Source organism: Sturnira hondurensis, unplaced genomic scaffold, assembly GCF_014824575.4.
Source record: "Sturnira hondurensis isolate 20B ecotype Veracruz unplaced genomic scaffold, ASM1482457v3 Scaffold0007578, whole genome shotgun sequence".
Taxonomy (NCBI): domain Eukaryota; kingdom Metazoa; phylum Chordata; class Mammalia; order Chiroptera; family Phyllostomidae; genus Sturnira; species Sturnira hondurensis.
Window position 1 is genome coordinate 235,772 of NW_028080209.1, and position 27,966 is coordinate 263,737.

Below are 27,966 nucleotides of genomic sequence, written 5' to 3' on the forward strand. Positions count from 1 at the left end.
CACTTTTATTGTGTTAAAGATATTTTGTTGATATAAATATTGATACCTCAGATTTAAAAAAAATTATTTTCATGATATACCTGTTTCCATCCCTTTACTCTTACTCTGTGTGTGTCTTCTCTGGTAGGTTGCATATGTATAGGTCTTATTTTCTTATCCATTCAGCCACCTTATGATGACAATTATTTTAAATGGGTTTCAAGCAATCTATAGACCTTTATCATTGGATGATTACTGCAGCTTTACTAGTTTTTTTTTATAGTGTCATGTTGGCTTGATTTTTTGTGATTCATGTTACCTTGCATTGATTACTATGCATTTGAAGGAGCCAACATGTTAGTCTGTCTTTATAGACAAGTTTTAGCAGGTAAAGATCTCCTACCAGGTTTTCAGAGTGATGGGACTGCCTCTGTTACCTCTCAGTGGTAACAGAGTTGAGTCACATGATTGTTGTCATGTCCACAATCTTTGATCACTTTGTAGCTCCTACTAGGTGACCCCTGACTGGGCACAGGCACTGGAGACCTCCCATGACATTTCAGAACCAATACACCTGGTGGCTGGCTTCAGATCACACCAGAACACCACCCAAACAGCTCCGTAAAGACATACCCAAAGGGAAGACTCAGCAGGCACCAGAGCCCTGCAAAACAAATTCTGCTTCATGTGATCAGCCTCTGTACAGCAGCTCATCTGCTGTAGTCACTGCCATGCCCCACTGCCAGTCAGCCAGGGGGTCAATCCCACCCACTACCATGCAAACAGCAATCAAGACTCAACTACAATAAAAGACTACTTTAAAAGACTACAATAAAAGACAACTACTACAATTACAACTACACAAGTACAACTACACACAGTCCACACAAAGGGACACTCATGAAGCATTTGGCTCATGTGACCTGGGATTCTGTGCCACTGGGCCCTATAGGGCACCTACTACATAAAGCCACCCTACCAAGACTGTGGGACAAAGAAGATATACTTAATACATAGAAATAAACATAGGGAGACAATCAAAATGAAGAGACAAGGAAACTTCATTGAGACAAAACTGTAGAAAAAGAACTGAACAAAATGAAGGCAAACAATCTTTCAGATATAGAGTTCAAAACACTGGTCAATGAACTTAGGGGAAGAATAGATGAATTCAGTGAGAACTTACACGAAGAAATAAAACCATAAAAAAGAACCAGTGAGAAATGAAGAGTACAACAACTGAAATGAAGAATAAATTAGAGGAAATCAACAGCAACTAGATGAAGCAGAGGATGGAATCAGCAATTTGGAAGACAAGTTAGCAGAAAACATCTAATGGGAGCAGCAAAAACAAACAAAAAAAAGTATAAAAAATTAGGATTGTTTAAAGGACCTCTAGGACAACATGGAGCATCACAAATTCACATTGTAGAGGTCCTAGAAGGAGAAGACAAAGGACAAGGGATTAAAAACCTATTTGAAGATATAATGACAGAAAACTTTCATAACCTGGCAAAGGAAATAGACACACAAATCCAGGAAGCTCAGAGAGTTCCAAGGAAGATGAACCTAAAGAAGCCCACACATCATACTTAAAATTCCAAGACAAAGGGGGAATCTTAAAAGCAGCAAGAGAAAGAGTTACTTACAAAGAAACTCCCATAAGAGTGTCAGCTGATTTCTCAACAGAAACTTTGCAGGCCAGGAGGGATTGGCATGAAATATTCAAAGTGATGAAAAGTAAGACCTACAATCAAGATTACTCTAACCAGCAAAGCTATCATTTAAAATTGAAAGAGAAATAAAGAGCTTCCCTTAGAAAGAAAAGCTAGAGGAGTTCATCACCATCAGATCAGTATTATAAGATATGTTAAATAGACTTTAAGAGGAACAAAAATAAAGATAAAAAATGAATAATAAAATGGCAGTAGCAACATATCTATCAATAGTAATTTTAAATGTAAATGATTAAATGATTCAATCAAAAGACAAGGTGACTGAATGGATAAGAAAACAAAACTCATGCATATGCTGCCTACAAGAGACCTACTTCAGATCAAGGGACACACAGACTGAAGATAAAGGGATGGAAAAATATTTCATGCAAATGAATATGAAAAATAAAACAAAAGCCTGGGTAGTAATAATTATGTCAGACAAGAGACTTAAAAATTAAAAATAGAACTACTGAATGACTCAGGAATCCCCACTTTCTTACCCAAAGAAATCCAAGCAGTAACATGAAAAGATGTGTGCTTTCCTATGTTCATTGAAGCATTATTTACAATAGCCAATATATGGAAGTAACCTAAGTGCCCATTGATAGACAAGTGTATAAAGATGTTATATATATATATACAATGGAATGTTACTTGGCCATAAAAAGAATTAACTCTTACCATTTATGACAATATGGATGGATTTAGAGGGTATCATGCTAAGTAAAATAAGTCAGACAGAGAAAGACAAATACCACATGATCTCATTTATCTATGCAGTCTGAGAAAGCAAAATAAATGAACAATCACAACAGAAACCAGCTCATAGATGCAGAGAAAAAAAAAACCTGATGGTTCTAGAAGGGAGGGGTTTAGGGGAATGGATGAAAAAGGTGAAGAGATTATGAAGTATAAACTGGCAGCTAAAAAATAGTCACAGGGGTGCAAAGTACAGCATAGGTAATATTGTCAATGATATTTTAATAACTTTGTATAGTGACAAGTAGATACTAGCCTTATTGGTAAATCACTTTTAAGTTAAATAAATGTCTACCACTGTACTGTACACCTGACACAAATATAATATTGAATGTCAAGTATAGCTGAAATTTAAAAAAAATAAGACTTGATTACAAAAAACTGCACTCTTAGTATATACACTGTTTTGATTACTAGTATATACTTTGTTTCCTTAGTCAAACAGGCCAGTAAATTCCACTCCCCCCCCCACACTCATCATCACCCTCATCCCTGGGAATTAGGAAAAAATGAGCCAATGAGAAGTAATCCTCTGCTACTGATCTAATGACTTTGAGATAGAGTGAGCTATCCTGGATTTTAATGAACTGGATCAATAGGAATTTATTCAAGGTTATTCATTCAACTCTAATGACTTTCTCTGTTGATTAAACAATCCAAGTTGGGGATGCAGAACAGTTCAGTAATGTTTTCATAGGGATTGCTAGTATTATGTTAGTCTCATCCACATTTTTTCCTAGGGAAATTACCTACTTTGGAAAGCTAAATGAGAGAAAAGGGGGCTATGCTATGTTCTAATTTGACCGTGAAACCCTAACAACTGACCCATTTTCTATTTGAGAATGTCTGGTTTTAAAATGATACCAATTAGATGGATATGTATAGGTGAGTTAGGACATGTGGATAAGCTGTTTCTTGAACTTTCTATTAAGGTGAGAAGCCCAGAAGCCATACACAGCAATGAAGTATGAGATGCTGAGAATGTGGAAGCAACATACAGTGAAATACATGAATCTCAAGGCGTACGTAGAGCCCAGCTCTACATGAAAAGATCAGAGCTGGTCACATGAAACATTTATAGAAATGAAGTTGAAAAGGAGACAAGGAACTTACCAAAGGGGGCTGAAAAGTGGATGAAAGCAATACATTAGACTTTTTTAAGTTTAATAATAATATAATCTTTGCAGGAGAGCAACAGAAATAAAACTGTCATGAATTATCCATACCCTGTAAGTCATTTAGGAAATGTCTTGGGGTATGAATACAATATTTTGAGTTAAGTGTAGCTCTGAGAAGCACATTTTATATCCCTAGTGGGCAGGCTGAACATAGGTTGGGGAAGGCTTTTTCCCATGCCCAGACTTTATGCTCCCACTCAGGCCATCACATTGAGTCTTTTTCATCAATTGTTTTNGACAGAGAAAGACAAATACCACATGATCTCATTTATCTATGCAATCTGAGAAAGCAAAATAAATGAACAATCAAAACAGAAACCAGCTCATAGATGCAGAGAAAAAAAAACCCTGATGGTTCTAGAAGGGAGGGGTTTAGGGGAATGGATGAAAAAGATGAAGAGATTATGAAGTATAAACTGGCAGCTAAAAAATAGTCACAGGGGTGCAAAGTACAGCATAGGTAATATTGTCAATGATATTTTAATAACTTTGTATAGTGACAAGTAGATACTAGACTTATTGGTAAATCACTTTTAAGTTAAATAAATGTCTACCACTGTACTGTACACCTGACACAAATATAATATTGAATGTCAAGTATAGCTGAAATTTAAAAAAAATAAGACTTGATTACAAAAAACTGTACTCTTAGTATATACACTGTTTTGATTACTAGTATGTACTTTGTTTCCTTAGTCAAACAGGCCAGTAAATTCCACTCCCCCCCCCCGCCACTCATCATCACCCTCATCCCTGGGAATTAGGAAAAAATGAGCCAATGAGAAGTAATCCTCTGCTACTGATCTAATGACTTTGAGATAGAGTGAGCTATCCTGGATTTTAATGAACTGGATCAATAGGAATTTATTCAAGGTTATTCATTCAACTCTAATGACTTTCTCTGTTGATTAAACAATCCAAGTTGGGGATGCAGAACAGTTTAGTAATGTTTTCATAGGGATTGCTAGTATTATGTTAGTCTCATCCACATTTTTTCCTAGGGAAATTACCTACTTTGGAAAGCTAAATGAGAGAAAAGGGGGCTATGCTATGTTCTAATTTGACCATGAAACCCTAACAACTGACCCATTTTCTATTTGAGAATGTCTGGTTTTAAAATGATACCAATTAGATGGATATGTATAGGTGAGTTAGGACATGTGGATAAGCTGTTTCTTGAACTTTCTATTAAGGTGAGAAGCCCAGAAGCCATACACAGCAATGAAGTATGAGATGCTGAGAATGTGGAAGCAACATACAGTGAAATACATGAATCTCAAGGCGTACGTAGAGCCCAGCTCTACATGAAAAGATCAGAGCTGGTCACATGAAACATTTATAGAAATGAAGTTGAAAAGGAGACAAGGAACTTACCAAAGGGGGCTGAAAAGTGGATGAAAGCAATACATTAGACTTTTTTAAGTTTAATAATAATATAATCTTTGCAGGAGAGCAACAGAAATAAAACTGTCATGAATTATCCATACCCTGTAAGTCATTTAGGAAATGTCTTGGGGTATGAATACAATATTTTGAGTTAAGTGTAGCTCTGAGAAGCACATTTTATATCCCTAGTGGGCAGGCTGAACATAGGTTGGGGAAGGCTTTTTCCCATGCCCAGACTTTATGCTCCCACTCAGGCCATCACATTGAGTCTTTTTCATCAATTGTGTTACACAATACAGCCCATCTCTTTTTCTTCTTATTTTCCTATGTTTCTTTTTTCCTTTTCCCTGTTTCTTGCTGCTGTTTTTAGTTTTGACTTTATTTCAGTACTGAGTGAATTTTGTTGTCAATAAATCATTAAAATATTCCAAAGAAAAAATTTCTTCTGCTTACACTCTTTGTTAATTATAAAAATTACTATTTTTAAGACATCATTAATAAATAACCTATGAGCATAATGAATAAAGAAGAGAAATGAGTATTAAGTCCTTCAATGTTAGATAAGACAACTCTCAAAGAAACATACATAATCACATAGCAACAATAAAGGAAAATGAAAAACCCATGGGATGGGTTGTGGAAGAAAGACTAGAGGATGGATAAAGAGTTTCTACAGAGGCAGAGGGAAAGGTCCCTGGGTCTTGCACTGAAGACCATGGTTGCTGAGGGAGCACTGAAGGAGAGCCAGGTCAGTGATAGCAACCTAGCGGCTCCCTCCCCTCCTAGAGCAGGGAAGTCCCAGACCTGTGCCAGGAGAGACCTGGATGAGTAAAGTCGCTGGGGGGATGAAAAAGGCAGTAAGTGACACACAGCCCATGGTGTACTCTAGCTGGGGCAGCAGTCACTGGCTGGGACAGCACCAGAAAAATTGGGGAGCCAGGTGACACCTGAAGCTGGGAGAAGAGATGAGCCACGACCTGCCATGACCCAGATAGACTCTGGACCGCTCAGAGAGTTGGACTGGATGGAAATTCAGGCGCTTGTTAGGAGCAGCAGGAGGCACCCAAAGGGACTTTTCTCAAAAGGAGAACTGAGCTGCTGTGCAAGAACTGCATATGTGGTGGCCAGGCCAGCAAAGTGGGAGGAATGTGGGCACAATCTGCTCCTAGTCAGTGCACCTCATGGGCTGATCAAAGGGTTACAAAACAAGGTGGACTATTGGCACTGGCCTGGCACAAATGCGCAGAGTGGAGAGTGAGGGTAGCACAGTGCCCCGAGGGCCTGGGCTGGAAACCTGGCACCTGTGATTATTGTAGCCCAGATTGAGCCCCCATCCTTGCAGAACCACTGGAAAAGAAAAAAAAAAACCAGAGCCCAGCCCCCCTCTGCCTGCAGGATCTGGGAAGACGTGCAAAACCTTCTTGGCAGGTTTAAAGTCAGCACTAGGCTCATTTTCTCTTTTCTGAAGAGTAAGACAATAAGATCTGGAGCTGTGAGAAAAGTAGAGATGGATCCAGAAAGAAGTCAGAAGGCAAACACCAACAGCTGAGACAAATTTCACTTTGCTCCTTCAGAACTTGCATGTTTTTAAAAAAAATTATCTTCTTTCTGTTTATTTTGCTTTGTTTGTTTTTATTGTTTTTTGTTTTTTAAACTCTCCCTTTCATACAGCATTTTAATATTTCTTCTTTCACTTCACTCATATTCCAAATAATCTTGCTCTTTTACTTTTTATTTAGATTATACATTTCTTATCATACTATTATTATTCCAAATCCCACACAACACTCACCCCTGGTCTTAATCCATTTCGCCATCTTCCTGAGCTTTATTACTATTGTGGTTAACTTTATTTTCTCTCACACTACACCAGATTTCTATCCCTTACTGTCACTATTTCTCTTCCATCTAAACTTGTATAAGTGCTCTTCTCTCTTAAGTCAGCTTACATTCTTTTTCCCTTCTAACAAGAGTCTTATTTCTTTTCCCCTTTTATAAACAGTGGCTAGTTGGATGGAGTATCAGTCATTGCTGTACTTTTTCAGAGGAACTCCTACTTGTTCACTACTTATTTGTACTTTAAATCCCATTGAATACTCTCCTGCTGTCTTACTCCATTTCACCTTTGCCCTGCCCCTGATCAGTTGAGTGAGAAATTTTATTTCATTGTTTTCTCTCTTCCCCTTTCTCTCAACCTGGACTTTACTTTTTACTCTTATTAGTAGGCTTCCCCATTTTCTCAAAGTAATTTTTCTTTACTGTAGACACCTCATAATCACTTTTTAGTTCTCTTCAATATTTTTATTCTTGTTGGTTAAACTTCATTCAGCTGTCATTGCCATTGAGCCAGCTGTGGTTTTTCTGACATTTTATTCCCATTGGTCCAGTACACTTTCTGTTTTACTTCAAACCTCATAGCATATGCTTTCTTCTTCTTACCCCATTGTTCCCATCGCCCCTTTGTGTTTTACTTACATGGTAAATTTTGTTCTCTCCATTTCTTTTTTTAAAAAGATTTTATTTATTTATCTTTAGAGGGGAAGGAGAGAGGGAGAGAAACATCAATGTATGGTTGCCTTTTGTGCATCCCCTGCTGGGAGTTGGCCTGCAGGGAACCTGCCTGCAACCCAGGCATGTGCCCTGACTGGGAATTGAACCTCGATCCTCTGGTTCGCAGGCCCATGCTCAAGCCACTGAGCTACACCAGCCAGGGCTGTTGTTCTCTCCATTTCTTCACCTCGGTTCTATCCCAACTCTCATAAATTATCCTCCCTCTTAGCACACACCATTTCCCTTCTTTTAGTCATTTCCTATTCCATTTGTCATGTCTTATAATATCTGCAATTTCCCCTCACCTTTATTAATCTTAGTTCAATTGCAGTTGAGATTGCTGATATGGCAGGGTTGTTATTTTTGCTGTCATAGGTTTGGTTGTCTGGTAATACTGCTTTGTTAACACACACTGAAACAAGAGCACACAAGACAAGGTGGGAGTTGTGAATACCAGTAAACTCGCTAGAGGGGAGAACCCACAAACAAAGAGGCCCCCAACAGGTAAAGCCTAAGTATAATAAGAGAGCCCACACAAATAAAAGAAAGGGCAACCCTAGAGCATCCAGACAGAGAGATCCAAGAGACCACACCACTGAGCACCACAGAACCCCTACCATAGGACTTCATCCTACAAAGACAGCTGGAAAAGCAGAGAATCTGGAATGGCAGAAACAAACAAAAAGAGTATCTAAAATGGGGAGACAAAGAAAGAACCCACAAGCAAAGGAATGGAATATTCCCCAGTAAAAGAGCTAAGTGAAATGGAGGCAAGAAAACAATCAGATATACAATTCAAAAGAATGGTTATAAGGATGCTCAAGAAACTCACTGACCACTAGAGAGAACTGAACGGTAACTACACCAGCAAGAAAAAGGAAATAGAAACTATAAACAAGAACCAGGAAGACAAGAATATAATACCTAAAATAAAAAAATACACTAGAATGAATTACAAACTGACTGGATGAAGCAGAGGACCAAATTAATGAGCTGGAAGACAAGGCAGAAGAAAAAAATACCCAGATGGAGCAGAAAAAAACTAAAAAAATATGAAGATAGCTTAAGAAAATTTCAGGAAAACATGAAATGCAACAACATTTGAATCACAGGAATACCAGAAGGAGAAGAGAAGGAGCAAGGTATAGAAAACCTATTTGAAAAAATAATGACAGAAAGCTTCCCTAGCTTGGAGAGGGAAAAAGCTATGCAAGTTCAGGAAGCACAGAGGGTCCTAATCAAGCTGAACCCAAAGAGGACTACTCCAAGACATATTATAAGTAAAATGCCAAATTTTAAAAACAAACACAGAATCTTAAAGGCAGCAAGGGAGAAATAGGAAGTAACATACAAGGGAGCCCCAATAAAACTAGCAGCTGATATCTCAACAGAAACACTACAAGTCAGAAGGAAATGGTGACAAATATTCCTAGCAATGCAAAGCAAAGGCTTGCAACCAAGACTACTCTATCCAGGAAAGCTCTAATTAAAATGTAAGCTGAAATAAGGAGTTTCCCAGACAAAAGAAGGCTAAAAAATATACCTCCACCAAACCAGCATTGCAAAATATGCTAAAGAGACTGCTTGAAGAAGAGGAAAAAAAAGAGAAAGAGAGGAACACAGGTGCAAAGGAGGTAAAATGGGAATGAATAAGTACCTATCAATAAACACCTTAAATGCAAATGGATTAAATGCTCCAATCAAAAGACATAGGGTAGCTGAATGGAGAAGAAGAGATGACTCACACATATGCTGCCTACAGAACACCCACCTCAGAAAAAAAGATCTACACAGACTGAAAGTGAAGGGTTGGAAAAAAAATATTCCAAGTGAATGTACAGGAAAAAGAGCTCAGATAGCAATACTTATGTATCAGACAAAATGACTTCAAAACAAAGGCCATTAGAAAAAGACACAGAAGGACACTTCATAACACTCAAGGAAAGAATCCACGAAGAAGACATAAACATTATAAACATATATGCATCCAATGTAGGAGCACTCAAATATAGATATAAAATCTTGGACGATTTCAAGAAAGATACAGACAGCAACACATTTATAGTAGGTGATTTTAATGTCCCATGGTCAACAATGACTAGATCTTCCAAACAAAATATCGGTAAGGGTATTGTGGCATTGAACAATGCCCTAGTTCAAATGAACTTAGCTGATTATATAAATAAATAAATAATCACAACACATAATTATAATATTAGATAATATAATGTGTTATTGTATATTATAATATATCATAAAACAAATTATACGTACTATGTATTGTATAATATATTATACATAACATATATTATATATATGTTATTAATATATAACCTTTCTTCCCAAAGAAAGAATATATACTTTCCTTTCTTTTAAAAAATATTTTATTGATTATGCTATTACAGTTGTCCCATTTTCCCCCCTCATTACCTTCCACCCTGCACACCCTCTCCCACCCACATTCCCCCCTTTAGTTCATGTCCATTTGTCATAAGTTCTTTAGCTTCTACACTTCCCATACTGCTCTTGCCTTCCCCCTGTCTATTTTCTACCTACCGTCTATGCTACTTATTCTCTGTACCTTTTCCCCCCTCTCTCCTCCTCCCACTTGCCTGTTGCTAACCCTCCATGTGATCTCCATTTCTGTGATTGTCTTCCTGTTCTAGTTGTTTGCTTAGTTTGTTTTTGTTTTTGTTTTAGGTGTGGTTGTTTATGAGTTTGCTGTCATTTTACTATACTTGTTTTTAATCTTTTTTTTTAAAAGATAAGTCCCTTTAACATTGCATAATAAGAGCTTGGTGATGGTGAACTCCTTTAACTTGACCTTATCTGAGAAGCACTTTATATGCCCTTCCATTCTAAATGAAAGCTTTGCTGGATAAAGCAATCTTGGATGTAGGTCCTTGCCTTTCATGACTTGGAATACTTCTTTGCAGCCCCTTCTTGCCTGTAAGGTCTCTTTCGAGAAATCCGCTGACAGTCTAATGGGCACTCCTTTGTAGGTTACTGTCTCCTTATCTCTTATTGTTTCTAGGATTGTCTCCTTCATTTTAATCTTGGGTAACGTAATTATGATGTGCCTTGGTGTGTTCCTCCTTGGGTCCATCTTCTTTGGGACTCTCTGAGCTTCCTGGACTTCCTGGAAGTCTATTTTCTTTGCCAAATTGAAAAAGTTCTCCTTTATTGTTTGTTCAAATAAGTTTTCAGTTTGTTGCTCTGCCTCTTCTTCTGGTACCCTATAAATTTGATGTTGGAATGTTTAAAGATGACCTGGAAGTTCCTGAGCCTCTCCTCATCTTTTTGAATTCTTTTTCTTTCTTCTTTTCTGTTTGGTTGTTTCTTTCATCTGGTTCACACTGTTGATTTGAATCCGAGTTTTCTTCCCATCACTATTGATTCCCTGTGCATTTTCCTTCATTTTACTTAGTGTAGCCTTCATTTTTTCATCTAATTTCTGACCAGATTCAACCAATTCTGTGAGCATCCTGGTCACCAGTGCTTTGAACTGTGTATCTGATAGGTTAGCTATCTCTTCGTCACTTAGTTACATTTGCTCTGGAGCTTTGATCTGTTCTTTTGCTTGGGCCATTTTTTTTGTTTTGTCACACCTGTTAAGCATGAGTGGCAGAGCCTTAGCTGTTCACCAGGCTGGAGCAAGCCAATTGCTGGGTTGTGATGCTGTATGTGGGGTAGGATTTTTTTAAAAATATATTTTATTGATTATGCCATTACAGTTGTCCCATTTCCCCCCTTCATTCCCCTCCACCCTGTACACCCCCCCACCATTGCCCCCCTTTACTTTATGTCCATGTGTCAAAAGTTCTTTAGCTTCTACATTTCCCACACTACTCTTGCCCTCCCCCGTCTATTTTCTACCTACCATCTATGCTACTTATTCTCTGTACCTTCTCCCCTCTTCTCCTCCTCCCACTCCCCTGTTGCTAACCCTCCATGTGATCTCCATTTCTTTTTTTAAATATATTTTATTGATTATACCATTACAGTTGTTCTATTCCCCCCCTTCATTCCCCTCCACCCGCACACTCCCTCCCCCACCATTCTCCTCCCCTTAGTTTATAACCACGTGTCTCAAGTTCTTTAGATTCTATATTTCCCCCACTATTCTTGCCCTCCCCCCTATCTATTTTCTACCTACCATCTATGCTATTTTCTGTACCTTCTCCCCCCTTCTCCTCCTCCCACTCCCCTGTTTCTAACCCTCCATGTGTTCTTCATTTCTATGGTTCCACTCCTGATCTAGCTGTCCTCTTGGTTTGCTTTTGTTTTAGGTGTGGTTGTTAATAACTGTGTGTTTGCTGTCCTTTCACTGTTCATATTTTTCATCTTCTTTTTCTTATATAAGTCCCTTTAGCATTTCATATAATAAGGGCTTGGTGATGATGAACTCCTTGAACTTGACCTTATCTGAGAAGCACTTTATCTGTCCTTCCATTCTAAATGAAAGTTTTGCTGGATAAAGCAATCTTGGCTGTAGGTCTTTGGATTTCATGACTTGGAATACTTCTTTCCAGCCCCTTCTTGCCTGTAAGGTCTCTTTTGAGAAATCCGCTGACAGTCTGATGGGTACTCCTTTGTAGGTGACTGTCCCCTTATCCCTTGCTGCTTCTAGGATTCTCTCCTTCATTTTGGTCTTGGCTAATGTAATTATGATGTGCCTTGGTGTGTTCCTTCTTGGGTCCAACTTCTTTGGGACTCTCTGAGCTTCCTGGATTTCCTGGAAGTCTATTTCCTTTGCCAGACTGGGGAAGTTCTCCTTTATTATTTGTTCAAATACGTTTTCCACTCGTGGCTGTTTCTTTCCCCCTTCTGGTACCCCTATAATTCGGATGTTGGAACGTTTAAAGATGTCCTGGAGGTTCCTAAGCCTCTCCTCATTTTTTTGAATTCTCATTTCTTCCTTCCTTTCTGGTGGGATGTTTTGCTCTTCCTTCTGGTCCATTCCATTGATTTGAGTCCCAGTTTCCTTTCCATCACTATTAGTTTCCTGTGCATCTCCCTTCATTTCAATTAATTTAGCCTTCATATGTTCCTCTAATTTGTGACTTTGTTCCTCTAATTTGTGACTATAATCTACCAGTTCTGTGATCATCCTGATAAATAGTGTCCTGAATTGTGCTTCTGAGAGGCTGGCAATTTCTTGGTCGCTTAGAGTCATTGGCTCTGGGACTTTGAGTTCTTCTTGTGCCATCTTTCGGGTTGTTCGTGCCTGTTCCATAGCAGGATCAGAGCCCTTAAGTGTTCACTAGAACAGGGCAACTAAGTCGCTGGGTTGTGACGCTGTATGTGGGGGCGGGGTCAAAGAGGGACTATGGCGTCCTGTCCACCGCCTTCCGCCATGGCCCTCACCGGTGCCGCAGTTGCTGCCGTCACCGGGCCCAGGCATTTTGTCCCACTGCACGCGAGTGTGCCACCGCCGTCAGCCCTCGCCCCCTGGGGCCTGCGTGGTCTGTCTCACTGTGTGCGAATATGCACCCGCGGTCTGCCCCGCACCCCAACTGGTTCCCATCTGCCTGTGGGCCTGGGTCGGGGACCCTGTCTTGCCCGACCCTGCTCGCTGCTGGCTCCGCCCCTCTTACCGTCCGTTGAACGGTTAGATGTAGTCGGACTTCCGTATAATTCAATTTTCTGTCCTTTGGTTATGTCTTTGTTTCTCCAAATCTTTGTTGTATTCAAACTTGGTTGCGGGAGAAGCCACAGTGTTTCCACCTATGCCTCCATCTTGGCGGAAGTTCTGTGGGGTAGGATTTGAGAACTAACAATGGTGCTTGCTCTTCTAGCTGTCAAATTTCAGTCCTTTTTGCCACTTCCCCTAAGCAAACTGGGCCTTTCTGGCACCAGATTCCCGTGTGAATGGGCTTGCATATGTTCCAGGATTCTGTGGGTCTCTCCAATGAACTCTCCCATGAGGCTGGGAGTCTCTCCCAGCACCTCAGCCCAACAGGTGTTTCCAAATGGTGTTTCCATTTGGTGTTTATTTCCCTGCACTGGGACCCTGGGTTGTGCAGCCTCTCTTGCTCTCCAGCTTCACCTGGTTTATCTGCATGTGAATGTGGTACTGCCCAGTCAGCCAGCGGCCCTGCGTTCGGTGACTTGCTTCCCAACTGCTGCCTCGCTGGGTGTGCTTGCTGTCACACTGCACCCTGGGTTCATTAGCTGCCATCTTGAGCACCTGGTGTCACAGCATTTTTTTGCACTGATCCCTCTCTGCCTGGCTCGGCTCCTCCTACCGATCTAGATGAATGAGTGTGTTTTAACTCCTTGGTTGTCAGACTTCCATACAGTTCAATTTTCTGTCAGTTCTGGTTATTATTTTGTTCCTAAATTATTGTTGTCCTTATTTCGGTTGTGGGAGAAGTCATGGTGTGTCTACCTACTCTTCCATCTTGGTTATATACTTTCTTTTCAAATGCACATGGAACATTTTCAATGATAGACCCCATGATAGGACACAAAACAAGCCTCAACAAATTCAACAACATTGAAATTATATCAAGCATTTTATTGGACCATAAGGGCCTGAAATTAGAAACCAACCTCAAGCAAAAAAAACTACAAAACATTCAAGTTCTTGGAGCTTGAATAGCACGCTATTAATGAATGGGTTAATAATGAGATCAAAGAAGAAATAAAAAAGTTTCTGGAAACAAATGAAAATGAACTCACAACAGACCAAAACCTATGAGACACAGCAAAGACAGTCCTGAGAGGGAAGTACATAGTAATACTGGCCCACATAAAAATATAGAAACATTTCAAATAAACAATCTAATCCTATAAGAACTGGAGGAACAACAACAAAGACAGCCCAGAGCAAGTGAGAGGAAGGAAATAATCATAATCAGAGCAGAATTAAATGACATAGAGATTGAAAGAACAATTTATAGGATCAATAAATCCTGGAGCTTGTTCTTTGTAAAGGTGAGCAAAATTGACAAGCCTTTAAGTAGACTCATCGAGAAAAAAGGGAGAGGGCCCAATTAAATATAATCAGAAATGAAAGAGGAGAAATTACAAGTGAAACCAAAAATACAAAGGATTGTAAGAAATTACTATGAACAACCATATGCCAAGAAATTTGAAAACCAGGGCAATATGGACAAATTTCTAGCAACATATAATCTTCTGACACTGAATCAAGAAGCAGAAAGCCTGAATATACCAATATCAGCTAGTGAAACTGAAGCAGTAATAAAAAAAACTCCTGGCAAACAAAAGCCCTGGACTGGACAGATTCATAGAAGAATTATACTAAACATTTAGAGAAGAGGTAACCCTGATTCTTCTCAAACTATCCCCCAAAATCCAAGAAGTGGAAAGACTCCCAAACTTTTTGGGAGTCAAATTTTTGTAGGAGGCCAGTATTCTCCTAATTCCAAACCACATAAGGACACGATAAAAAAACAAACAAACTAAAGGCCAATATTGCTGTTGAATGTAGATGCTAAAATCCTCAACAAAATATTGGCAAATTGAATCTAGCAATACATTAAAAAGATCATACACTGTGATCAAGTGGGATTCACCCTAAGGATGCAAGGATGGTATAATATCCATAAATCAATAAAGGTAATACACCACACAAATAATACAAAAGGCAAAAATCACATGATCATGTCAATAGATGCAGAAAACACATTTGATAAAGTACAGCACTCACTTATGATAAAAACACTCAGAAACATGGGATTGGAGGGAGCATACCTGAACATAATCAAGCCCATATATGAGAAACTTACAGCCAATATCATACTAAATGGGCAAAAACTAAAAGCTTTCCCAGTAAGATCAGGAACAAGACAAGGTTGCCCACTTTCACTACTATTCTACGTAGGTTGGAAGTTCTAGCCACAGCAATCATACAAGAAAAAGAAATATAAGGCATCAGAACTGGAAAAGAGGCAGTAAAGTTGTGGCAGAAAATGGAGAGAACTGTACTTGAATAACAACAAAAAATATCTACAAATCAAGAGAAAAATTTTTATGTTCCATATTTTTTCTCCACCCCCATGTTTTTTTAATTTAGCCTTTCTAAATCTATGTGGTTCATTGAAAGCCTATCTCCCCCCAAAACAGTAAAGAAAGCCTGAGGGCTTTGTGACTTCTAAAATTAAGTTAGGCTTCTACCCTCATGGCGGGATTGTGAGCACATGGTAGGAATTCACACAGTGGTTTGGATTGTGCCAGAAGCTGTGGAGCTGCTCGATTCAGCTTGAGTTTAGGTAAAACAAGCCATTTATGAAAGATTTTACACTTTGGGCAGGGACTAGAATATAGGCTCTCTCTCTTTGTCTCTCTGTCAAACCTCTCTAAACAATTCTAGCATAATTGATTAGTTTGAAAATGTTCCTTGGAAGACATCTAGGTAGTCCAAAAGAATTTTATACTCTGAGTTATAGACTCATATTTGGATGGAACAATTAAGATAGTCTATTCCAGGATGTGGTCAGGTAGCCCAGATGGTTAGAGAGAGCATTGTCCCTACAAACCAAGGTTATAGATTTGATCCCCAGTCAAGGCACAAACAAGAAGCAACCAATGAATGCATAAATAAGTAAAACAAATCAATGTTTAAAAATTTGTTTCTCCCTTCCTCTCACTCTCTCTTAAAATCAATAAAAAGTCCCAAAACAAAAACATGACTTCACTCTAAGAAGACAACTAACCCAATTAAAAAATGGGGAAAGTACTTGAACAGACACTTCTCCAAGGAGGACATACAGAGGATCCAGAGACACGTGAAGAGATGCTCAATATCGCTTGCTATCAGAGAAATGCAAATTAAAACCACAATGAGATACAACTTTACACCAGTCAGAATGGCTATCATAAACAAAGCAATAAACAACAAATGTTGGAGAGGGTGTGTGGAAAAGGGGACTCTAGTCCACTGTTGGTGGGATTGCAGACTGGTACAACCATTATGGAAAACAGTATGGAATTTTCTCAGAAAATTAAAATTGGACCTGCCTTTTGACCCAGCAATTCCACTGCTAGGACTGTATCCTAAGAACCCTAAAACACCAATCCCAAAGAACATATGCACCTGAATGTTCATAGCAGCACAATTTACAATAGCCAAAAGTTGGAAACAACCTAGGTGCCCGTCAGTAAATGAATGGATTAAGAAACTATGGTACATATACACAATGGAATTCTATGCTGCAGAAAGAAGGAGCTCCTACCTTTTGCAACAACATGGATGGAGCTGGAAAGCATTATGTTGAGTGAAATAAGCCAGGTGTTGAAGGACAAATACCATATGATGTCACCTTTAACAGGAAGCTAAACAACAAAACAAACAAGCAAGCAAAATATAACCAAAGACACTGAAATAGAGAACAGGCTGACAGTGACGAGAGGGAAGAGGGGAGGGAATTTCAGGGGAAATAGGGGAGGGATTTAGAGGAACATATGTAAAGGATACATGGACAACAACTGAGAAGGGTGGAAATGGGAGGGAGGGGAGAAGCTCGGGGGGTGGGATGGGATGGGAGTAATAGACAGAAAACTGTACTTGAAAATTAAATAAATAAATAAAATAAAACAAAAACTACCTGCATTCATACCCTTCATGACAGCATGGATGGAATGGGAGAATACTATGCTAAGTGAAATAAGCCAGGAGGTGAAAGACAAGTACCATATGATCTCACTTATAAGTGGAACCTAATCAACAAAACAAAAAAGCAAACAAATTAGAAGCAGAGATGTGGAAATAAAGAGCAAACTGACAGTGACTGGAGGGGAGAGAGGAGGAGGATAACAGGGGAAAGAAAGGGAAGGGTCAAGTCCAGGAAAATGTATAAAGGACCCATGGACAAAGACAACAGTAAGTGGGGAGAATTGAATGTGGGAGATGGGGGTAGGCAGGCAAGGCAGGGGAGAGTAATGGGGGAAAAATAGGGGCAACTATAATTGAATAACAATAAAAAAAGAAGAAAAATTTATTCCAACCACTCAATTGATTCCTAAAAATCTCCTTTGGAACATTCTAGGCCAAAGATCATGCAGTCTTCAATTCTCCCAGACATCCCACTTCCCCTTATGTTGAAACAAAAAGCTGTTACCTTGAACATTTCATTCATATGTGTTATTTCCTTGTGGCCACACCAAGTATTGTAATCCATGATGAACCTTCATATATTTGAAAACACTTCTTATTGTCTCCTTGTATGTTTTTCTCCTGCAGGTGAAATTGGAACTTCCTACTCTTTCGGGATGATTTGGGCCCCCTTACCATCATAATCTGCCTGTTCTAAAGCTACTCATTTATCAATATCCCATGACAGAGCTGAATACAATATTCAGAGTATGAGCTAACGCAGCACTAAGTGAGTAGTATGAAAATAAAATTCCCTGCTTTTAAAGCATACTAAAATTGATTTTATTGGAAAGCACATTCTTCAACTGCTTACCTGTGTTTCTATTTTCTGCCTGCTTAAACTTCTCTTCTAGCTATCTAGGAGCCTGTCCTAGCTAAAAAGAATCTTTAAAAAGTGCTCTTTACAAATTAATCAGCTACCTCCCAATAACAACTGTAATGGTCTCCTTCAGACCTTATTCTTCTTGAAGTCTTGGCTATTGTCTAATCACCATTTGTTTTCACTATTCAGGTTTTCCTTGCATCTTCCTATCTTAGGTAATTTTTTCCAACCTGTTATATAACACAGGTTTAGTTCTTGCACCTGTACTGTCTTTGCTTCTGCTAGCTCTGTACTTGCTCCTTTGGGGAGTTCCTTCCTCTTATAGCTTCATTTGTTACCTCCATTGGACTGACTCCAGATCTCTCCCAAATAAGTACTATTATTTGTCCCTTCAAGCTCAACAATTTGTTGTTCCTTCCCTGTCCCACAAACTAGCTCCTAGTTTGTTATTCATTTTCTGTCCTATTTTTAAAAGTTGAGTCAGCAATTTTTCTTTCCCTTATTGTATATAGTCGATCATTACGCAGTAGTGATTCTTCATTGAAAAAATTTATCTAATCCTTCTGTTTATTTTTTCCCATTACTTACTGTTCCAAGCACCTCCTAACTAGATTTACTGCCTATGATGTTTCTCCTTTTTAATCTATTTTGCACACTCACAAAATTAATGTTTTTAGTAATGCAACCATGTTAACTTGATTCTCCTTCACAAATACCCCAGAAAGCTTCCAGTTGCCTGATGAATATAGTACAAATTCCAGGTTTGTTTTTTGAATCCTTTCAGAATCTTCTTCTAACCCTCTTTTTCAAAATTATACCCCAGAATACTTTTCATGAGCCTGCTGCACCAATTCAGCTGCGCATTTCCCCTAGAGCACAGCACAGCAGTCCTTGCTCCCTTTGCCTTTCTTCTGCTCTTTCTACATCATCAGCATAGTGACATCTTATCCATCTTTGAGACATGTCACATATTACCATTCCCTTCCCCATGAAGGTAACCCCTTTACCTTCTTACTCCAAGAGGCTGCTAACTTTTATTATACTCTGTCCATCTAAACTACATTTTGACACTTAAATTTTAGTTTTTCAAAAATTGTCATATTATGTCATTATGTGCAGGGTCTGGCAGAAGTAACATCACTGAGTGTGGTTGGTAGGGTATGTAAATGGCTTGCATGAGATGGACATGCAATGGCTTGCATAATTGGAACAATTCACTTAAAATGGCATATGGTGTGCTTGAGTGTGATATGGTTGTGTTACAGTATTGCGTGCTTATGATTTTGTAATAAAAGATTTTTATGTAATAAATAAGGACATTATTTGTGCTGGACCCCTGTATGTTACAAACTATTTGATTCCAGGGACTCTGACTTACAATTTTTCTGTATACTCCTTATTGCTAGAACACTAGGTCCACCATGAAAAGTTATATATTACAGAGATATAATGTTTGTTAAAAATTTATTATACTTCTATTTAATCAAAATGTTTTACTTCAGAAAGTATTCAGTCATTCTAAGTAATATAAGTATCAATTTATAACACAGATGGAAATTGAGGTTTGTGGCCGAGAGATCTAAAAATGGTGAAATTTCTAAAAAGTAGAAACTCTGCTATAGATTAAAAGAATTCTATAATTATAATCCATTTAAGCAGTGCCTGGCATATTAGTTGTATCTGGAGGATGGGAACCATAATAATCAGTTGTCTTATGGGCTTTTATTTATCTTTACTCTTTCTCTTTTTGTTGTACTTCTTTCTTTTCCCTGCTTGGCCCCTCTTTTAAAGCTTCTGCTCTTTTACCATTGGCTTGTGGTTCTTTCTTTCCCTTAGCTTTGACCTTTTCCCCACCACCTTTCTTCTTTTTGGCTTCCTTTTCTTTTACATCTTCATTCTCTCCTGTATCTCCCTTTTCTTCGTCCTGGTTTCCTTTATCTTCAGAATTCTTGTTTTTTACTTGAGATTCTTGTCCTTGTGGTATTCCAGCCTCACTGTCCTTTCCTTGAGGTTCTTGCCCTGGTGGTATTTTGGACTCACTCTCTTCTACTTGAGATTCTTGTCCTTGTGGTATTCCAGCCTCACTGTCCTTTCCTTGAGGTTCTTGTCCTTGTGGTATTTTGGACTCACTCTCCTCTACTTGGGCTTCCTGTCTTTTTGGCATTTCCATGTCACTCTCCTGTACCTTGGCCTCCATCCCCATCTTGTATTTCTTCAACTCAATGCCTTTTGCTTCACACATCAAGGACTTATCAGAATTTGTGAATAAGATTTCCTTCTTTAGTGCTCCCTTGTTTTCTTCTTGGCTACTCTTAGACTTTGAAGTGCCTCCATGTTTGAGAATCAGGGCTCTCGGATCTGATTTTTTTGCAAGTTCTCCATCCATGTAACCTGGAAATATAACTGAGCACACAACAAAAGTGCACGATTCAGGTAAGTACTTTCTGTTTATTTCTACTTTCCCCCAGATATTGGTTTCTTTTTTTTGTCTTAAAATTGATAGACTTTAGTTTTTGCTGAAAATATAAAATGGTGGAACACTGCACATAAAATTTATATTGAGTATTGATAACATTCTAGATTTTTTCAATAAATTGGAAGATTAATGAAAGAAAAGGTAAAATGTAGTATAAATGAGCTGATATTCATTTAGTATGTTATAGCTAATGAATAATGCTTAATAGCTAAAGAAGGATGTATTCTGAAAAGAAATAAAACTTATTTTTAGAAAAAATTGTGGAAAGAAGAAATATTGTTTTTTAAGATAGAAAAAGAGATTTGGCTGGCATAGCTCAGTGGATTGAGCGCGGGCCTACGAACCAAAGGATTGTGGTTTGATTCCCAGTCAGGGCACATGTCTGGGTTGCAGGCCAGTTCCCAGCAGGGGACACGTGAGAGGCAACCATACATTGATATTTCTCTCCCTCTTTCCTTCCCTTCCCCTCTAAAGATAAATAAATAAAAATCTTTAAAAAATAGAAAAGGAAAGCTCAAAATATATTTTTCATATTGAATAAAAGCACATCTCATTATACAGAAGTAGTAATAGTTCTACCTGATATTTATTAAGTGCTTACCACACATCAGATACTTGCTATTCTGAGCACTTTACGTGTATTACCTTGTTTAATCCTCACAACGACCATATAGAGTAAGTACTATTATCCTCCCCTATTTTATAGATGAAAAAACTGAGGCATAGAAAGTTTAAGTAAATGTGAATATGGTCATAATAGCAGGTAGTGAAGCTTGGATTTGAACCTGATAGTTAGATTCCAGAGTTCAGTTTTAACCACTACTACCAGACTATTTCTTGCAATATCTGCTAACTTACTTGATAAAAAGTTTCAGGTCCCTTTTTATCATGTATAGGTAAATTTGCTCTGCTATGTCTTATTTCTGTGTTACCTAATAAATTTGAATTTGTTAGCTAGCTTCTCCTATTTTTATTTTTAAAAAGATTTTATTTATAATTTTAGAGAGAGGGGAAAGGAGGGAGAAAAAAAGGGAGAGAAACATCTATGTGCAGAGAAACATTGATTGGTTGACTCTTTCACGCCTCCAACTGGGGACCTGGCCTGCAACCCAGGCAACTGCCTTGACCAGGAACTGACCCTTTAATTCGCAGGCTAGTGCTCAAACCACTGAGCCACACAATCCAGGGTTAGCTTCTGCTATTTTCAAGTTTTTATTTTATCATTATTATTTTTTAGTGATCTTATTCTCTGAATTAAGAAAAAAAAAAGATATCTGTGCTACCAAGGAGAATCGTGTGGATTTGTACTAAGGAGCAGAGTTATATGTTGCTTAAAAAAAATGTAAGTGGAACCTAATAAACAAAACAAATAAGCAAGTGAAATAGAACCAGAGATATGGAGTAAAAAACAAACTGACAGTGACTGGAGGGGAGGGGGATAGCAAGGAAAAGAAGGGGAAGGGTCAAATCAAGGAACGTGTATAAAGGATACCTGTACAAAGACAATGCATGGGGAGGGGGGAGGATTGAATGTGGGAAGTGTAGAGTGGTTAGGGCAGGAGAGAGTAATGGTGGAAAAATGGGGACAACTGTAACTGAACAACAGTTTAAAAATTTAAAAAATCTAACATTTAATATTAATATAATAGAAAGAATCCTACATTTAAAAGCTGACTACAAATGCCTGGGTTTAGTATTCCTGTTAATGGGGTTTATTTGGGTAAATTACTTAATCTCCAAATGCTCCTTATATGTAGTCTGCTCTGCCCACTTTTTAGAGTTATTTATGTATTCTGGACAAATAGTTTTATGAGGATGGCCTCTAGAGACGGACCGATTCAAACCTTGGCTCCACACCTAACTAGCTGGATGCCCCTGGGCAAACTTTACTTTCTTATCTGTAAAATGGGAGCAATAGTAGTAGCTACTTCACAGAAGTGTTATGAGGGTTAAATAATATCATATAATTAAATCACTCAGTACAGCACATGGAACATAGTAAGCTGTCAATAAATTATTGGCTATTACTACAACCAAATGAGATAGTGCAAAGACCGTCTGTGAATGTAAGACAAATTCTAAATTATTCTGTTTCAAATGAATAATTTAGAGAAATGATTAATTTGTATTACAAAAAGATTTCTTGCATAATAATTAATTATTTGACTTTTTAATATTAAAAACTTTTTGGTACATTCAGAGTTTGTTGTTTGAAAAACTGTTATACACACAACTACATTTTATCAGTTGTAAAAAGTAGGCCACACCTGTAATAGATATGAAGGTAACTATAAATCAAAATGGATGTCATAGTTCAGTGTTTTCTCTTTGGTATTTTAAACTTTTGACACCAAAACAAAAAGTACATTAGAAACCCTGCCTTAATGCTTTTTGAAGCTTTTTGTGTATTTTCCCCACTAGTCTTGTCTAGTAAGATGAGGGTGCTGACATTTTATTCTAGGCAAAGTCATTTCCATTTTTCTAATAAAAATCAGTGATAATATATCCCAACCACTTCTGTATTGAGAAAAACAAGCTGGGATATCTTGATATCTGTCTGTACTAATGGTGGACTCTTATTTTGTTCGAGGTGTGGCGTGGAGTGGAGGAGTATGTTTTTCCACGGAAGCTTCCAACTTTATGAATTCTATGGAATGTACTTCTAAACAAGCTGATTTTTCTTAATGTATGAATAATTTTTGGTTTTGCCATCTCATGAGGTAATTTGTTTCATCTTTACTACTGTGTATACTACTGCACGATCCATTTTAACCTAACTTTACCTCTGAAATAGTATAGATTTTGTCAATCAAAATTAAATATTCTAGGATTTGATGAAACAGTTTATTTTAGTTACACATTTCCTAATTCTATAGAATTAAAAAAATAAATTTTTTCCTCACCACACTAAAAAATATATATATCTAGTCACTTCTAATAGTATCCTCATGTCCTTAATTGTCTGAATACTTTTGCCCTATATTTTCTATCTTTAACTTAATCAACAAAAATTAGATTTTCTGGGATTTATTTTTCATGAATCTAGCTATCTGATAAAGTGAGATTCACTTTTATTTCAACTTTGCATTACAGAAGTGAGGCACAAATCATTATTCCTCCAAATCCTAAGTTCCTCTTTTCCTTCTTCCAAATTTCTAGATGGTGTATAAACCTTGTGTTTCTCTTGGACCTCATATACTCACTAATATATATATTTGCAAACTTTGGCTACGTGTACATTTATTGCAGGTGGTATCTTATAGAACAAAATTCTAATAAAATTGAAAGGTTTAATCAAGACCCTGGTGATTGTCGTAACGTATTCAGGCTGATTAAAAAGTTTAAATTGAAAAGATATTTTTTAATTGGATAAGTTTTGTTAAAACTGAAAAATATCAAGAAAAAACTATCACATTTAGTAATTCTAATTATATGATATTTAACTAATGTAGAAAATAGACCATGAGCTTTATTAGGAAACTAATCATATTATATTCTTAATCTAGTGACTGTCAAGGAGAATACAATCAAATCTACACTCTACAAGATCTGTTAAGCACTAGAGTGATAAATCATGATAGCTCTCAGGCTATGGATCAACATTTAAAAAGATCATATACTTATTAGCTGAATATGGAGGTGAGAAAATAAGGGACTCCACCTAGAGATGATGAAGACTGATGGGCTGATTTCTTTTAAATTTTTCTTTGAACAATGAATTAAACCTTAACCTTCTTTTACTAAAAATATTAACTGGAAGGAATATGTTTGAAATATTGTCAATTGAAATATATCTTTCAAAACAAAAAAATATACCCTGGCTGGTGTAGCTCAGTGGATTGAGCGCAGGCCTGCAAACCACACGATGGCGATTCGATTCCCAGTCAGGGCACATGCCTGGGTTGCAGGCCAGTTCCCAGCAGGGGACTCATGAGAGGCAACCATACATTGATACTCCTCTCATTCTCTCCTTCCCTTCCCCTCTAAAGATAAATAAATACAATCTTTTTAAAAATTAAAAGGTTAAACGGATTGTTATTTTTTGTAATTAAAAAAAACCATATTTATTAAGAAGTAATCTCCTCCAGGAAGGGACTTGAACTGTGAGCCCTTCTCATTGCTCTTTCTCTTTACGGAAAATGTAGGGAGCCTTTGAGGGAGCAGACACATCACAACTGCTCTGAATGTATGTTGTTTCTTGTTCTGTAAACTAAAAGAAAATAATTCTCTTCCAACTTCACCTCCTCTTCCTCAATCACAAACCCACCCCCATTCTAGTGGAAATTGAGAAAGAAGAGTGTAGCTTAAAGGTGATTAAATGTACAATATATTTCCATGTTTCTGGTTCTATTTTGCTTGCTTGTTTGTTTTATTGACTCGGTTTCACTTATAGGTGAGATCATAAGGTATTTATTTGTTTTATGAGTGGGGCAGGGGAGAGCAACAGGAAAAAATGTGGGGCAACTGTAATTGAACAACAATTATAAAACAAATATAGAACATATTTTGTGTTTCTCAATGGTTAGAATGTTTGAGATGCTTGAAGTGTATCTCACTACATTTAAGTCCTTTTTCCTTCTTATGATTATATGCAGAGTTTTAAAAACTACTATTCTATTTTTTCATATTATTATCCTGAAGAGCTGTACCATGCATTAAATAATATTCATAGAAATTTGAATTTTGAAAACAGTTAAAAGCCAAACATCAATTTAAATGTAATATCTTTTATCTTGAAACTTTTGTGTACATTTAATTTACAGTTTCACTAGTAGATGCATATTTATATTCACAAATATTAGATTTATAGATAAGATTTCAGGAGTAATCACAAAAAAGGCATTTGTGGTTCAGTATCGGTTATAATATGATGGGGTGGAAGTTGTGTTTACTCCAGAGACAGGAAGCCCTTTATTTACATCCTGACATTGCTCTTTACCTGCTCTTTAACCTGGGGTGAAAGGTCTGAGTCAGTTTCGTGATCTATGAGGTAGAGGATAATAATAGCTACCAGGCTGGGCTATTGTGAGAACAAGAGATAATTGTTTTTGAAAATGCCTAGCACAATGCACAGTACATAGTAGGTGTTCAAAACCTACTATTCCTCAAAGGTAAAGACATTTAAAACAGAATAAATAAGATTTTGTTCTTAATTAGTTTTTTTTCTATTAATATGATACAGTAGGCCTTCATTTATAACAAAAAAAAGTTCTAAATTACCAAGGAGGAACTAATGGAATTTGGAAACCAATACTTCTTTTTACATTTTGCAGTGAGGAGACTGTTTCAAGAGACTGTAATCCAGAGATTACGGCATGCTTTTGTACGAACTCCATCTCCTCTACAGCGGTCTTCCCCAAAACAGTTATTTAAAGCTTTGCTTGATTCTGGAGAATAGGGACTTTTAATATGACCTTAGAAGCACAAGTATCTATTTTGAGAGTAGAAACAGGCCAGAAAATAACTATCAACAATAACTATCACAGTTGAGAATAGATAAGAAACTCACCCATAGGAGATAATGCTAAAGATAAAAAACAAAAGAAAGATCAGTGGAAGTTTTTTAACTCAAGTAGAACCCAGCCAGCAATACTCTTTGTAGGTGAATGCAGAAACAGGACCACCAGGGAATAAAAAATCTTCTATTTCAGCCTCAGTAGTGCTGGTCTGGCTCAAGCTCTACATCCAGCTCCACAGAGAAACTGATCTTTAGGACGCCATTTAATTAATGTGTGGGCTTGAATCCTTGAATAAATAATCTGTTTTACCAATTTCCTACTTTCCTATTGCAATGTCCTATTTTCATAAATCAGTTTTTTTACCACATCTCCAGATCTGTTTGAAAATGTGTAGTTTTTGTCAGTTATCAACGTCATTATCTTGTGTGACACCTATTTTTTATACCAGTTTTAGGAGATTTTCTTTGTTTTTTAGTAAAAATTATCCATTGCTAGATCATATAGCCCCAGGAAAACAGGCTGTCTTGTGGCCGACTTGCTGAAAATATACGCTACCAGTCTTCTTTGGTAGTAAAAAATGAGAATAAAAAACAAGACCATTATATTTTGTTATAAAAGGAAAGTAAGTAAGAGTGAGTCAAAGTATGAGGATATCATTTAAGAAATAATTGACTAAGAAGCTAGAAGAATGTGGAATCCAAAAAAAAATGGGTACAAATACTCAAAGGTCCTAGATACAGAAATAGGTAAGGTAAGGAAATCATCCCAACTTACTAATTTTTCCAGAAGTGTCAGCTGAAATAGACAAAGACATACATATAAGTAGGTATTGGGCTTTCCTTTCTTCTCCAACCCCCGAGCCTCTGCACTGGGTGGAATATTCCTGTGTCACGAACAACTAAGTTTCAATTCCTTAAATGTGGGAAACTTCCACTTCTCGTCCCCCTTCTCTTGGCCTGTTGTAATTTAAAAAGAATTTGTGATGAGCTGCTTTATTTAAAATTTTTATTGAAATATAGTTGCAAATTTAAGGTGTGTAAAATGTTAACTTGATACATTTACATGTTGTAGGGATAATCAGCGCCTCTATCATGTTACATAATGATCCCTTTTTGTGATTGGAATCATATGTTCTAGTCCCTTAGAAAGTTTGATGATTATAATACAATATTGTTGCCTACATTTACTATACTAAATTAAACCTCTAGGGCTTACTTATGACACACTGCAAGTTTGTACCCTTGAACAACATCTGTCCTATCTCATAACCCGCAAGCCCTTGGGACCTAGCCATTTTACTTTCTGTTCTTACAAGTTTGACTTTTTCAGATTCCACATATAACTGATACCATACAGTACTTGGCTTCCTCTGTCTGACTTGTTCACTTAGCATAATATTCTTAAGGTCCACTTACGTTGTCACAAATTGCAGGTGTTCTCCTTTCTGATGGCTGAATAATATTCATTGTTTATCTATGCCACCAATGATTGAACAATTCATCAGCTAATATTGACATTTAGCTTGTTTCCATATTTTGGCTATTGCGAATAATGCTGTAATAAGCAAGGGAGTGCACACATCTCTTTGATATCCTGTTTTCATTTCTTTTGGTATATACTCAGAATGAAATTGCTGTAGTAGATTTTTTTTGCAGTTTTATAAGTTTATTTGGCAATCAGCTATTAGTTCTCATTCACATTGCCTATTTGTAAATTTTTGAAAGTGGTGGCAGATTCATACTTAGGTAACCAATGTACAAAGCTTGTTTGGTGAATCTTCATCCTCATTACATTTTCTGGACAACTGCACCCAGATAAATACGGAATATTTCTTATTCCTTTGGTGGAGACTATTTATTGAACCTGGTATCAGTCCACACATCAGCGGTTCCTATATCCTTCATAGGAAATTTCTTGATCTCTTTAAGTGCCCAAGTGTCACACTTCTTGAAACCCACTCCGTGGATGTGTTTGTGAATGTTGATGTTGTATTCTCTGGTCATGACCTCTAGATGG

At 37.4% G+C, this 27,966-nt stretch overlaps 1 protein-coding gene across 1 annotated transcript; it reads right to left on the minus strand.

Annotated features, from left to right (window-relative positions):
- Positions 1-1,392: 1,392 nt before the first annotated feature.
- On the minus strand, positions 1,393-26,782 carry TSBP1 (testis expressed basic protein 1). The gene is made up of 4 exons (XM_037052856.1): positions 26,725-26,782; positions 26,001-26,015; positions 19,772-20,418; positions 1,393-1,416 (listed from the first exon to the last, which is right to left on the minus strand). Exons 1-4 carry the CDS (start codon positions 26,762-26,764, stop codon positions 1,393-1,395), a joined length of 726 nt encoding a protein of 241 aa, XP_036908751.1. The 5' UTR covers positions 26,765-26,782.
- Positions 26,783-27,966: the final 1,184 nt, after the last annotated feature.